The sequence below is a fragment of the Pleurodeles waltl genome, chromosome 10 (assembly GCF_031143425.1).
Source record: "Pleurodeles waltl isolate 20211129_DDA chromosome 10, aPleWal1.hap1.20221129, whole genome shotgun sequence".
Lineage (NCBI taxonomy): Eukaryota > Metazoa > Chordata > Amphibia > Caudata > Salamandridae > Pleurodeles > Pleurodeles waltl.
In genome coordinates, this window is record NC_090449.1 from 151955194 (window position 1) to 151970588 (window position 15395).

General features: G+C 43.8%; 1 protein-coding gene across 1 annotated transcript in view; it reads right to left on the reverse strand.

Moving 5' to 3' along the window:
- The window catches only part of PEMT (phosphatidylethanolamine N-methyltransferase), an 893879-nt gene that overhangs the window by 465330 nt on the left and 413154 nt on the right, over window positions 1–15395 (reverse strand). Inside the window, exon 4 of the mRNA XM_069210067.1 lies at window positions 5937–6082. Coding sequence (XP_069066168.1) covers window positions 5937–6082 — 146 coding nt within the window. The remainder of the gene's footprint in view (window positions 1–5936; window positions 6083–15395) is intronic.

A 15395-nucleotide genomic window follows, 5' to 3' on the forward strand; every position in this document is an offset into this window, starting at 1 on the left:
GCCCTTGGGCTGTGGACAGGAGTCACACCCTGAGGGTGGAATGGGCCACACCTCTACATTGGCCATGGTGGTACTGTGTGCCTACTGGGATACATTTGTGAGCCAAGTAGGGTTAGGCGCTGCACAGTTGGGGTCCGCATGTGAGAAGAAGGATTCCCCATGGGTTAGCTTAGTGGGCCCTGAGATTATGGACAGAGGAATCCAACTGGGTTCAAGAAGGCCTTGAACTGCAATGCGCCTCTGATGTTGTGGGCCTAGCAATAAGGAACTGATGCCTCACCTCCCGGTAGCAGTAAGGAACCGACACCGAAATGGCTCCAGTGATGCCTCACCTGCCCGACTCCTTGCAGCGTACTTTTTTCATTGTTTTAAAGGTTCTGTACCTTGGGTCCACGCAACTCCATGACTGGCCTGCACTCCCTCAAATGTGTCATCAGACTGTTGGGAATGACTCCGTCAAGAGCTCATGATAGCCCCAGTTGAATCTATTGTGTTTCTAAGCGCTATACTGAAGTTTAATCTTTGAAAATTCGTATCTTTGCTTGTTTATGTTAGATCTTTGTCATTGTGGTCTTGTTTTATTCAGAAATATTTCCTATTTCTCTAAATTGGTGCAGAGTACTTTTGTGATGTTTTCACGGTGTTACTGTGTGTGTACAAGTCCTTTACAAATTTCCTCTGAGATAAGCCTGACTGTTTGTGCCAAGCTACCAAGAGGGTGAGCAGGGGTTATCTTAGCCCTGTGACTCCCTAACCCTGACTAGGGAGAGGGTTCCTCCTTAAACAGGGTGCAAACCACTGACAACTAGAGACCCCATTTCTAACAGCAGCGCTTTGTTAATTCACTATCTTGGCCTTTGAGACGATAGCCCTGCCAATTCGATGTCTAGAAAAACTAATGAATTCCCTTGAAAATGCATAAGTTAGAATAGAGGCATTTTCCCACAGAACTGCATACAAGATTAGAAAGAAATCTATCCATGAAGCAGTGACCTATCGTTTCGAATGACGTGTATTGTTGTGCTGATAAATGGTGTGTTTGCCAGGGATCAATAGGAGCGAAATCCCGAATTAATGTTTGTAGCGTCCGGATGGATGTCAGTTCATTTTGCTGCTTATTCGGACAAGATGTGTTGAGACCAGCTTTGAATTCAATTGAAATCTCCCCATATTATCAAATAGCCTTGAGCCTGTTTTAATCACGAATAAAGATCTTGAATGGGAGAGAGCAAATCCTCAATGGGTCCATAGTAACTTACTAAATTATAAACTTGATTATTCATTTTGACTTTCCCCCAAATCCATCTGTCCCCTTAGTCGCGCACTACGCCCAGGATTTCCGACTGGACTGAGCGTGTGATGGGAACTGCTACCCCACGACTGCTAAATGTATGCAGGCATAAGAGGCTGGCGGCCCTTACCTTTCAAGTGCGTCTCTTGCAAGAAAATCACGTCTGCCTCCAAGGACCTGAGGCAAACTAATATACCCTGACATTTTAATCTATTGTTTATGCCCTTTACAATTGCAAGAGACAGTTTTCAACTTGCTATGAGGCAGTACTTAATATTCTATTACAAACTGCTGCATATTTTTTGCTTTTCCTCCCCCTAATAAACACCCCACACGTGCCCCGTGCCCTGCCTGCCTCCAGCCCAACAACCATCCATCCCTGTATTTGCCGCCCCTGGAGTGCAACCTGTCATAGGCTCCCTCCCGGACAGGGACATCCCATCCCCCATTCCCCCTGCTCCCCACTGTGAGCCATCCTCCTACCTACCCCTCTTCTAGAGCTATTGTCCCAACCCCTAGAGCAGTGCCTAGACATGGCGCCAAAAAAAACACCTAGGGTGACTGAGGGCATATCTATGAACACCTATAGTGTAATCAGTTTATTAATAAGTTGGGTTTAACCACAGCCTCCTCTGCACCTGTCTTCCCGTCTTTCACCCGCCATCTGACAGCCGAATGTAATGCAAAAAGCCACATGGTTATTCCAGGGCGTGGAAGACACGTGACTGACCCTTAAAAAGCACTTTTATCCTTGATTGTTGTACAATACCCGCTGGGGCACCAGCGTTTTGAAAGTCATTAATCAGTCCTTTAAATCATGCCATCGCCGAGCTGATAACCCAGTCATGTTTGAAAAAAATTTAAAGAAAAATCGCCTGGAACCTGATAAAATTTAGCTTTAGTAGCCTTAGAACGTATGTGCTCCGTAACCAGATAATCTCACAAATTAACCAGTAAAGTCTGTGGGTATTTAGCATTAGGTGACTGAGCTGCAGGGGCTCGATGGGCCCGTGTGATAGGAAGATCCAGTTTTTGTGATGCCCCTTGTGGATAGACAAGCTCAGGTTAACATCTGTGATTGATTGACTTAGCAGTTGTCTGTCCATTTTTCCGACCCTCATGAACCCCTGTAAACCTCAAGTTTGAGCGACCTGACCTATATTCGGCATCGTTGATTCTGATCTGTAAACTCCACTTGTAGCTTGGCAACCGAGGAATCTAGCTGGGTACCCCTATCTTCCAGATACAAAACACGCTGTTCACCCCCAGCGATGCATGTTAAGCTGCTGTATATAATTATTGATGAGAATGAATTGAGCTTATGTCCTCCGTTTCACCTGGTCCTGCAAAACCTTCGTAGTTTTAAGCGTGCCCAGAATCTACTGCCAGGGAGGTATGCCTTTCATCTGCCTCCACTGACTCAACCCCTGTGCGGATGGTAAGAAGAGATGATCAGACTCAAAGGATTGGGATTTCGGTGCATTTTGAGTGCTTTGGTGAGCCACTACCGTCCCAAAGACAACACTGACGGCATGGCATGACAACACAGATGGCATGGCATTAGAAGTATCCAGGGTGTGTCGTGCGTCTATCGTGCAATTGAGTGGTGGGTAAAGAACTGCACCTGATTTGATTCTTTTTTCCTGGGTTGTCAGCATATCCATTGCCCTTTATAAATTCCTTGGAACCAGACAGCGTAAACGGTGGGTATGTATGGCGTTGCTTTGCTCCCAAGCAATTGTCAATACATATTTCCCCCCTAATTTCCTCTATTATGGGGGATCTGGCATCTGATGCGGGATCTGAACTTCCTGCTGAGCACCAGAAGCGGGAAGGGGTTTCCTCTCCTTTTGCTTCCATGGAACGTATCGGTGTGTCATTTGCCCGTAGGTTTACAGTCACTATTTGCTAATCCCATCCCTTCTCCTTCTTGCGGCTAGCGGGGGAGTGCATTACTTGAGCAGCAGAAATGGCCACGGCAGAGGGCCCTCACATTGTGCCCACAGTGCTCAGTCCTACTTCCTTGCCCTGTGAACTATGGCTGCGATGCTGCGGGCTGGTTTGGTTGCAGAGCGCGCTTTGGACTGAGAACCATGTGAAATCTGCTTCATCTCTGCAGGCAGGTAGCAGTAACCGTACTGGGGGCCACAAGCTTCACCTGCAGCTACACAAGCTGTTTCTCTGACCACCCCAAGTGTGGCCCCCAACCAGTGAGAAGTCTACTGCGTCCCACTAGGGTGGGTGGCTAGTTGGCACAACATGACCTATACTCTTCATGCTGGAAAATAAACTTCACCTTCTTTGCCCTCCTCCACTCCCCTCTCCCCTCTTTGGCCCCTGATGGGGTCAAGCTGTGTCAAAGTCAAACACTTTAAATCAGTTTAATCGCTTTTTCCACTGTGTGAATAGTTGGTGATGGTCCCAGTAATGTGTGGTTATATCAGTGGGATGCTGGCTGTTAGCACCAAGCCATGCATTCATGAGAAAATGAAGGATGGTCTCAACTGGTTATTGATTGCACACTCAAGCTGACAATTCCTGCAGACACATCAACTCTCCATGGATCCTGGTCCCTGCTGTCTCATTTGAAGTTAATTTTTAATAAAGCTGGGACTGGCAGGCCAATGTAGCACCGTTGGGCGTTGGTGTTGTCCTGCAGCTGAATTCCTCAAGCTCAAAGATATTTACACTTCTAGCAAAATAATCTCCCCTACAAGAAATTATATATACATAATTGCATTGAAGATCGTTTTCCGAGCTGAGAGAGGGAGGGGGGAAACGAGGTCCTGATGGCCACGGCACACCGAAGTACCGCTGGAATCCGTCTAAATTCTACCAGATGTAATCTTCCTCCTGTGCTGTCTTTCTGTCTATTCATTGAGCTGTTGGTGTATGATTTTGAAGTATAAGGGTTAATGCAAGACTGCATTGCCTATTGCTTATGCATCTTGGCTACTACACATCCAAAATATATGTGCTATAAGTTAGTGTAGTGTTATGCCACTTAGGTAAATTCTACTATAATATACATGTTTTCAAAAGGATCTTAAAGGGTCACACTTTTAATAGTTTTATAGAGGTGCAAATTGATTTTGAAGGAATTAAAGGTATTTCTATTAACCTACAGGCTCTTACTCATGGCTTTTTAAATTAACAAAGACAAATGAAGTTTGATTGATGTGTATTCTGTATTTGTTTCCAAAATAAAGTTCAGAAGTGGATTTTTTAGACCCTCTATTACTGAGGACTTAATCAATGTACCAACCTGAACTAGAAAACGCAGTAGGCTGCAAGCACCCTGCAACACACTGAGCATTACTTGAGTGAGATGCACGCCAGGTAACAATCAGTTCTGGGAGATTTCACATGGAAAATCAGTGGAACTCAAATCCTCTTTTGTTACGAAATGGCACACTCACGAACACTAGGAAAGCAGGGATATAGTCATAATTTGTATTCAGCATTACGATCCTATCCTAGTGAATGCAATATGAATTGTAACTATTATATAAAAAAAAGAAAAAAATAGTAGCAACAATATTTGCTACGAATGTGACTAATAAAAAATATTGTAACATTATGAAGAAATCTTAAAGCTTTTTAGGCCACTATCTCCAGCCCCTCCTTTATCTTGGCTAACTCAGCTAAACTTAGCACCAGATATGAGGTTCCTAGATGGTTCACACCCACATAACTTTTCAGAACAAAAAACCAATGTTCAGTAACATGCAGAGGTGCCTGTGTTTTACAGCTTGTAGATAAGCCAATTGAAATCTGAACGCACCTTCCCCACAGCCTTCAGTGAGGTACGGTGATTAAAGCTTAGTATGACCCTCAGTCTCGAACCCCTAGTAAGAAGGCCTTCTCTAGCTTATAACTTTCTGTTCAAGTTTACATATTCTGTCTGAACGTTGTTAAACGTTTTCAAAATAAACAATAACTAGTAAGCACTTGTAACCTTTAATTTACTTACATTGTGTGAAACCATGCTTATTGTTAAAACCAATAACTGAGAGGTTGAGACACCAGTTTCCGTGAAACATTGTTCCTTGTTTCTAAAGCAGTAAATGGAGAGGCCATTTCAAAAACATAGAAAAAACAACAATATACATTCATGCAGACCAAGTTACCACAATGCAGTGAATAACAACATCAATAAATGTGCATATATATATATATATATATTTCAAACATACACCTGAATAAATGAGCATATATAATTCTAAATGGTGATTATCAAGAAATGAAAATATATACTAATTATAACACGGTCAAGTTGTCTAGGTGCATACAAAGTTTATAGTGTATCAGGGACACCATATTCCAGTCCATATTCTCCTACAAAGCGTTATAATTTAGAACAGAGGTTCCAGTGAGTGAACTAGGACTACAGCTCCAAAAATGCAGTAGGCTGGTAAAGTCTAGGGCAGAATATGGGGCCTGTGTTCACATGGATATATCTTGTAGATATAAATGCCTCTTTGACAATAGTAGGGCAGACTAAAACAGTGATCTTGTGCTTCTCTGTCCAGGGGACCACAGGTTATAGCACTGAAGAATACTCAGAAGTTTCAGGTGTATTATGATAAACTCTACAAAGTTTGAGCCAGTCATATATTTGACCTGCAACCACATTCTGCCTTACCTAGATACGTGCCCACGAATCCAAGTGCAAAAAAACTGCTCACAACAAATAAGCCTCCCAGTCCTATGCAAGCTCCGCCTGCATAATAGATTGCTTTGCAAAGCATGCCTTCAAACTTTGGTTGAGTCTTCATGGCTTCGGAAAAGCTGTGGAAGCAAAAGGTAATTGTTTAAGATAAAGCTTGAGTAAAATTGGCGTCAACATAGATATCTCCCAGGACGTCAATAATGTGTATCCCCACAATGGCTTTGCAAATTCCACTCTTAGTGCTCAGGCGGCAATGGCGGAACAGGAGGGAAACAAGGCTCTACGGGGGCTGATGTATAAAGCCATTTAACAGTTGAAATCCCTACAGCCAGCAAAATCAGTAAGTGAAGGGTGACCACAGATGTCATAGGGCAGCCAATGCCGGTGATGGTTACCTGAAAGGTAGAAATATCAGAATCAGGATGGTGCACAAGATGGTTTTGGTGTGACCAGCAAGTTCTGGTTGGCAGATCCTAAATTACAGTGAGTATCATCTCCTCATGAAAGGTAAGATCATCTGGCCAGGTGCTATGGACCATTTTGTACATCATTGTCGACTTTTTACAGATTGCCCTGTTTTGTTTTGTTTTTTAAAGCTGCACAGGTTTTTGATGAAAGAGCGTAGTTTGTGTTTCTGTGCAAGTTGTAACAGGTACTGAAAGCAAAGTTGGGAACTTTATCGATTTGGGAGAAGGAATTTTAAGTAAGGGAACCCCAGGAGCGGTGGTTACAATAATCTAATTTTGTGAATCAACCAGTGCCTCGGCAGTGTGGAATTGGAGTCAGAAGCTTATGAAGAGTACCACAAAAATTCTAGCCTAAGAGAACAGAGTCAGTGTCAGGTGAAAAAAGTATTGAAGAATGCAGAGAAATGGGAGCAGAGGGTGTAAAGTATACCACCTCCACTTTAGAGGAGTTCAACTTAAAAGAACCAAGGGGGATTATATATTTGCACTGATTTTATATTGTTTGGAGGTTTTGTGTAAGACACGTCATCTTGTGTTGGAGCTACAGAGCTCACTAGCTGCCCTCATGGCCCTGGTATTCTCAGTTCGAGCTACAGTAATCAAAATTGCAATAAATATTCTTGACAAGGAAACAACTATGGAGCGCATCTGCATTCTTTAGGGGTGAAAGCAGTAACACAATCAGAAATGTATGACTGAAGGTAAGAGAAGGAGAGAGAGAGGAGAATGACATTAGTTTTTTGTCTGTTTACATGTGGTAGGAGAAGCCAAAGGAAGAAATTATGCCAGAGTGGAGGAAGTGTATGCTGGCCTGGGAAACACCACCGAAGTACCTCAACTCATTGAGACCCGTGCCACTGTAAAGAATGGTATGATAGACTGGAGAACCATTGTTGCTACAGCATTAATGCAGGTCAATGACACCTAGCATTTTGGGGACAGCGAGTGCATACGCTGGAAGGAAAGTGACTTCATGAACTTTATTTGAGGATCTACTACACCTTAGATAGCTTCTGTGGGTCTGCATAATTGATGTTTGCATTTACACCTATTTGTGTGTATTTTGAATGAATGGCTCATGATTGTTCCCTGTGCAATGTAAGGATCACTGCAGTACACTGTTTTTATTTTATGTGGAGTAAGGGTTGAGTTCCAGGTGAGATTGCTTTTTCTTTATTAGTATTATGTCAAGAACCCCCTTCCATTTTACATTGTCACCATTCCTCAAGTCCCTATGGTGCACTCGCCCACTGGATTAAACTGCTCTCGAGTCACCATTCACTCATTATTCACTGCGATTATGCTTGGGTCACCCAATCATTTGGAATATACCACCTCCTGCAAAGGTTACCAAGATAAGGTTTAGTTGTCGGCCGCAAGTAGCACAAAATATCTGCTACAATTATAGCACTGCACTTAGCACATGGGGAGCTTCTGGGTGATCTAGACATTGTCTCGGAAATATAGTGATCAAGAAACCCACCACTAGTTTCGAAAGCATCTCTACACCCTTCTGAACACAGTGCAGCGTAGTCTGATAGAAGGTGGATGAGCTTATGAACCATTATCAGTGCAGGGTCAAAAGAACACCTAATGCAGACAGTTTTGCATGCAAGCTCAGATCGGCCACCACAGCAGAAATGCTGTGCACCAGAATTACAAACACTCCTGCCACACAGAACCTCAACTCAGGGGTCCGATGTTAAGTTAAACACGCATCATCTCAAAAAAGGGGGTAAGGCAATACTTCTCCATGATGACTATATGGCTAAACCTTCTAAGGTGACATTATTCACCATTGCAAGCCCACCTCTCACACAGTCTAACCATACAAATACTACAGAGATGAGGTGAGAGGGACACCCTGTGGCACTGTCTCTGTATGGTCCCCTTGACATTGCTCCTTTTCTATGTCCTTTCACTCTCCTGTCCCTCTCCCTGTCTCAGCATCCCTCTCCCTCCCCCCACAACCCCAATTTCAATGTCCTACTGGTCAAGTTCACTTTTCTGAGTTCTGCTTGTTCTCAGCACTCTTCCTCACCTGACTTATCGTTGTGTCTCTCTGCACCACATCCCTTTTCTCTGTGATCCCTTACAATCTGTGTCTACAATTCGGCCGGTCTGCCTTGCAAGTAATGAGTTGAACACATCAAGTGTGATTACTGACAGAATATCTGATCCAAAGATTTTGTGTGGTAAGAATATTGTGTCATAAATATCAAGGGCTCAAACATCGAGAAGGTAACTGCAAGTAGGTAAGTACAGATTTACTATTATTAACTCCTAATCTACATACCTTGAAGATATATATATATATATATATATATATCTATATATATATATACATATATATATATATATATAATCATCGAGGTACATATTTGTACAGACACAGTATTTTGTCCCACAATATTTTTGGATCAGATATTCTGTGTAAACACCCATCCAGTGGATGTAAGTCTATAAGGATTCACCTATTCCATTCGCGGTCAGCTCAAGATCAGCAGAGTGCCACAGCCATCATACCGTCAACAGGAACCAGCGCAGGTGCCACTGCAGCATGGACCCAGGGAACACAGCCACAACATCACAAGCTGAGATGATGGGCAGCTACACAACTCACAGGGAACAGTGAGTCACTACCTCAGCCTCACCCACAACAAAGCAAAGTTCAGGAAATCTTTTAGTGGGGACACATTATTATCACCTTCAAGCTTAATGGCTTAGGTGCTCTAAGAAGGCACCCAAGTAACATGGAGATGGGAAAGCAAACACAAAGCCAAGAATAACGATCACAGGTCACACGTTCTTTGCAAATGTTATTGGTAGATAGCAGACAGTGGAGTTTCTTCTGGTGCTCTACTTCGATACACAGAGATTAGCTCTTTGTAACCTCTATCTAGCTATCACATTTGCTCACTTTTTTAGGGTCGAGCCTGCTTTGCATGCGCTCGCGCATGCGTATAGCAGGGAGACTCTTTAGTATTTAGAAAAGGGCTCCGAGCCCTGTCAACTTCACGTCAGTGCTTTCTATTAGTTCGTGGGCTTCCCTAATTAAATCGGCTTGCTTTCATTAGTCGAAGGCACGCATAGGTCATGCCTTTTCCGGTGGCTAGCCCTCCTCGAACGCAGCGACCAAGTACAGAAAACATGCGAGGCTCGCTGTTTTCCATCGGGCTGGTGGACTTTTTTTAAAACTAATTTACGAGCCCGATCTCGCTTGGCAGAAGTCGAGCGCTTTACCTACTTGATTTCACTTTTTCGGGTTTCGTGCATAAATGCACTTTTGCCCGATAGGTGAAAAGTCGGGTTAGGAGTTTACAACGCGATCGGCTCTAACACGAGCAAACGCGAGACCCAATGCATTGTAAATGCTTGTCTATTTATGGCGCTCAAAAAAGGTAAAGTGATGGCATGATGTTGTCATATAAAACTTCCCAGAACAAATATACTTGCAGGAAGTGGACTATATTTCCTTTAAGGATTTGCATTGTTTTCATCTTGTCTGGACGTTTTGGGTAAGACTTGCCATCTGTTCCTGTGGCCATGGAGCTCGCCACCAGCCCTCATCCCCTAGATATTCTTGGTTTTATATACGGTAATCAATCAATCAATCAATCAGTAGACGAAAGAACTACACAAAGTTGAGAAGGGGTTGAGAAGTCTCACAAAATTGTCACAGGACCCACACGACCAATAAACTGATAAAGTTAAGTGACCTAAGAAGTGATTGGTGACAGGTCTCAGTGAACTCAAGGACATGGCCTCAAACATAATATATCCTCCTGCCATGATGGTCAGTATAACTGCATAACTTTACAGCCCTCACACTCTTCCTAACACGTCCGCGCCCTTATTACCTTTCATCTCGCCTTCGGGAAACAGAATGCACTAAGGTGTCAGCCACCTCTATTAGCTGTGCAGGCGCATGAATGTGTATGTGTGTACTGGGGTGGATAAGCATCAGGATACTGGATGTTGCACACCCCTCCCCTATGTAACGCGTGCACCTGTCCTTAAAATATCCACGAGCCTCGGCCACGTGACATGCAACGAGGCCAGCAAGGCTATGTTGAGTTCTTCCCGCCCTTATTACCTTGCTCACCCCCCGACCATCACAGATTTAGTTCATGCTCGACTTCAAGGGCAAACATTTGCCAGGTTGATGAGGGCAATCTGCAGCCTTGTTAGTTTACATTCTGCTTCGGCGGCCAAGCTCCAGCGGCCATAATGGCAGACTTTGCCTGCTCCAGCATTTTTACACCTTATAAAATGGAATTTCTATTTACACTGTAAATGATGAGACCAGGGGTTTTCAGGTTAGCAAATAAGACTTTACAAAATGTCAGCGCCTAAGAGCATGAAGCGCCAAGGTCATATAGGCCATAGTTTTTAGTTTACTAACAATCCTAACTTTTCTTCCATCGGGAATAATTTAGCAGCTATGTAGAATGTGGTTGGTTCTCCCTATGTGCATCACATGAGACACAGTGCTTTTTCTATAATTACTTCCTGGGTATGATATCACTTTTCATGTTTAATTAATCTTCCAGATACATGTTCCAAAACACAGCCACTTCTTTCATTTAATGTGATACCCGTGTTTTTCATGCTTTTCCGGTCCAGCATTCTCAAATGAAAGCATTTCGCAGATAGGTTTCTCTCATATATGGAGAATCCGAAACCAAGGGCCGATATGCCGACGGTGAGATTTATGCGAAACTTCAATTTAATTAGCCTGCTTATGTTGACACGGCAGCAGGAAGTTAGGTGACGTGAATCGTCAATAGCTGGATGGATAGTTTCCGTTCACAAAGCCGGTGCTCACATTGACAAGCCCCCATGTTAACTATCCCTTGCAAGCTCTCTGCAGCACTGTCAAGTACCACGCATCAGGGGTTAAACTAACAGATTGTGAGTACCTTCTCCGCATTACCGCACACACCTGAAATTCTATGTCAGGACCGGAGGCTCCGATTATGCTTTCTCTTTCTTTACTGACTTAAACAGCAGCCAATCAAATACAAGTAAACAGAAAAACTAAACATCCCATGATGCCTCACATCTCATCACATGGTCCAATCACTAAGCATGACCTCTGTCCATAAGTCCTTTGACCCTCGATGTTGCTTCCTCTTTCTTTGCTGCTTCGCAGCAGATAAGTATACTCTATTGTTCTCTCTACTATTTGATGTGTTTTATAACATTGTTTGTATATTACTGTAGATTTATCAAGGGTTGCGATTCAGCGTGCTTTTATTGTATTTTCTGAAGTGCTCTTGCGCTCTTTGTTATTTTCGGCATGGCGTCTAATTCATGCCCGTTTTTCTTGTGGAGCGGGAATGGAGCTGCGTGCTCTACGCAGTCTCCTTTCTATTTCTTTCGCCCTGGCACGCGCGCATCTAAATGAGACGTTTTTTCTTTCTTTCCTGAAATCGATCGGCTCGTTGGATTACCGGCGCGTGTGTTCGGGTGTGTCCTAACCTTAAGGATTGTGCTCCCTGACGCCCAGCTATAAGAATAGCTTGGGTTGTAAAATTCTGACAAGGCTTCTGCCGAGAGTGCCATTAGGCAGCTCCCTCCACACTTTATTTAGGGGCACTTTATTACTTTGCCTGATTTGGGGTTTTTGCACTCCCCCTTGATTTCCAAAACATTGTCAAAGATATTTGAAAAAGCAAATAAAAAATATACTTCCTTTTTATTAAAAGATTATTGTACTTTAACAATCTGGTCATGGCTCAGTGGGATGACCAAGAGGCAGAATACTATACTGAGGAGTTGGGCAATCAGCTGGAAGTAGACCTAGTGGAAGCCCTTGATACCAGGGTCCAGCAATCTGTATATGATGCCCTGGTGAGAGCCTTGGGCCCCTTCTCTGGGCAACTTTTTGATTACGCACGGTCACTGGGTTGGGTGCAAGGACAACAACCCGAAGGTAAAAAAGTAAAAGATAAGACAAAAAGTTTGGAGTCTAGAGCCGATGTTAGCGGAATTCAGGCTGGCGCATTCGAAAAACTGTGTAAGAAACGTGGTGGGGAACATAATTATAGCTCTAAGAAGGAAGCCTCCTTCTCCCCCTCTTCCTCTGATAAAGACTCCTCTTCTGAAGTTTCAGAAGATTCGGATACTCCGATTCCTAATAAAACAGCTAAAAAAGCGGCCCCTCCTTGCCAGGTTTTGGACTTTGACCCCACAGAAATCATAAACCCCAGAGCTTCCAATTGGGTTCCTAGTCCTGAAGTGGCTCAATATGTTCAATCTAACCTAAGAAAAAGTTTTGATAAGGAAGTCCGGTCACGAATAAAAGCTGAATGTCCCAGACCAGACTAAGAGGGCAAGGTTTCTGACACCCCGGAAATAGACCCTACCATGGTCACTTGGAAAGTTTGCGAAGGACCCCAAAAAAGGTTTGGATCGATCCTGGCGTAGTTGCCAAGACAAACTTTTGGATCTTTCCGGACCTCTGACCAAGATCCTTGAGATGGTGTATGTAGCTAAAGAATCAGGATCTCCTGTGGACACAGATTGTGGAATCGCATTTTACAGTTCTTAGGTATGCTATGCCTAGTGGCCCCTGTGATACACAATGACAATCTCTGCACAGGCCTATCATTAAGTAAAGAGGCCTACAAATGTAATTCGCTACTGCTAGGAACGCATTATGTTGCAAGGCTTGCCCTCTGAACAGACATCATGAAAGATCCTCGTCATTGCATGCTAGCTGAAGCAATCTCCCTTCTGGAAAGTACCAGTCTGAGTACGTGATGTTCTCAAGTTCTGTCACAAGATGGACCATGTGATATTAGGCACGTAGGCCACCTTGTGTAAAATCCTTTTCTATGCTTTTTGTTACTATATATGGTATGACAGGAAAAACGACCTCAGCCATAATGGAGAAGTAGTCATGCGTCAATCATACGTCAAAGCCAAAGAACCAATAAGACGTTGAATTATGTTTGTGGTTTAATACTATAAAAGATCATGTATTACTTCCTTGTATTAGGCTGCTCGAGTGTACACTAGTACAGAGCATCCTCCATGTACATGTCTTTCTATTCTATCCCTAATAAATTCATTATGTTTATCTAGAAGAGCTGGCTAACGGTCGTTTGTATCCTGAATGGGTGCTGAATAATTAGGCTTCTACAAGATGTTCTTATCGGTTGGGCCCAAAGATCCATTTGCCTTCTTGGAAACACTAATTGCGCTATTTCTGCAGAACGCAGGAAATCTATTCTAATGCGAATTGACCCAAAGTTGTCGGATCTAGCAACTTCAGAGGCGGGTCCTTCGGCCGAGGGACTTCTTATTGGATCATCATTTATTAAAGACTTGGCTAAGTTCTGTTCTACTTTTTCTTCGCTAGACAAAGCCCAAATGTCTCTCAAGAAGGTTTTTAGACGAGGCCTTTTTGTCAGGGCCGGTCGTTACGGAGGACGTATGCCCAGCTGAGTAACATTCAATAGTCCCCAAAACTATTATCCCAGAGGCAGAGGTGGTTGGTACGGTGAACAAGACCCCACCTTCTATCCCACTCGCCCCAGAGGAGGACGTCCTCGCTTCCGCAGAGGTTATCTCCGGGGGCAACAAGGAGCCATACAAGACACAAGTTTCACAGGTGAGCATTATTCATTTCTCTCAGGTCAAACTTGGGGGCAGAGTGGCATTGTTTTTGGTAAATTGGGAAAGGATCACCAGAGATCCATGGATTCTCCAAACGGTCAGGGGGTTTCGCCTAGAGTTTATCAGTACTCCCAGACAACTCTCTCCACCGTTACAGAGGTGTTTTTCCCTAGCAAATCAAGATTTTATAGACAAAGAGGTTCAGGCCTTATTAGTCAAAGGAGCTGTCCAGTTTACTTCCCCTCATCCTTACGGTTTCCTCAGCCCTGTGGTAGACAAGAAGGGAGGAGGACACCGTTTAGTCTTGAACCTAATGGATTTCAATCATTGGATTCTATACAGGCACTTTAAGATGGAGGGCATCCACATGTTAAGAGATATCCTGTTAGAAGGCGATTGGATGGTTCGGTTAGATCTAAAGGATGCCTATCTGTCGATTCCAATTTTTCCTCCTCACAGGAGGTTTCTTCAATTCCAGTGGAAAGGTGAGTGCTTGGAGTTTCTTGCTCTCCCGTTCGGTCTGTCATCAGCACCTTGGTGCTTCACGAAGCTACTGAGACCTGTGATGGAATGGCTAAGAGCCAGGGGAGTCAGATTAATCATATATCTGGACGACATCCTTCTGATGGCCCAGTCTCCTCAAGTCCTCCTATCTCACTTGAATTGGACCATCAACCTTCTGCAAGATTTAGGTTTCCTTATCAATGTGCAGAAGTCATTGTTGAAACCCACTCAGGTGATAGATTTCCTGGGGTTTCAGATAAATTCTACTCTATGTCAGCTCCTTCTACCCTCTCAAAAGATCCGCAACATCAAGAGGGAATTGAGATCGGCTCTGGCCAGCCCGACCGTCTCATTAAGGAATATAGCCAGAATAGTGGGCTTGTTAGCTTCGTCTATTCAGGCGATCTTCCCTGCCCCTTTACATTATCGTGCCCTGCAGAGACTCAAGATCAGACATCTATAACAGGGTCTGAGTTATTCGGACCAGATTCCATTGACTGCCGAAGTAAGATCGGAGATTCAATGGTGGCTTCATAATATGAAAGCCTGGAATGGCAGAGCGATTTTCGGGTCTCACCCAGAGGTGGTGATAGAATCCGATGCCAGCTGATGGGGATGGGGAGCACGCTGCAACTCCCTAGTGACGGGAGGCAGATGGTCAGAATGGGAACAAACTTTACATATCAATTGCCTGGAACTTCTGGCGGGTTCATTTGCCATAAAGAGTCTATCCCCTCAGAAGACAGACTGTTACATACTATTACGAATGGACAATGTCTCAGCAGTGAGGTATGTCAACAAATTGGGGGGCACGAAATCCAGAATTTTGGCAGAG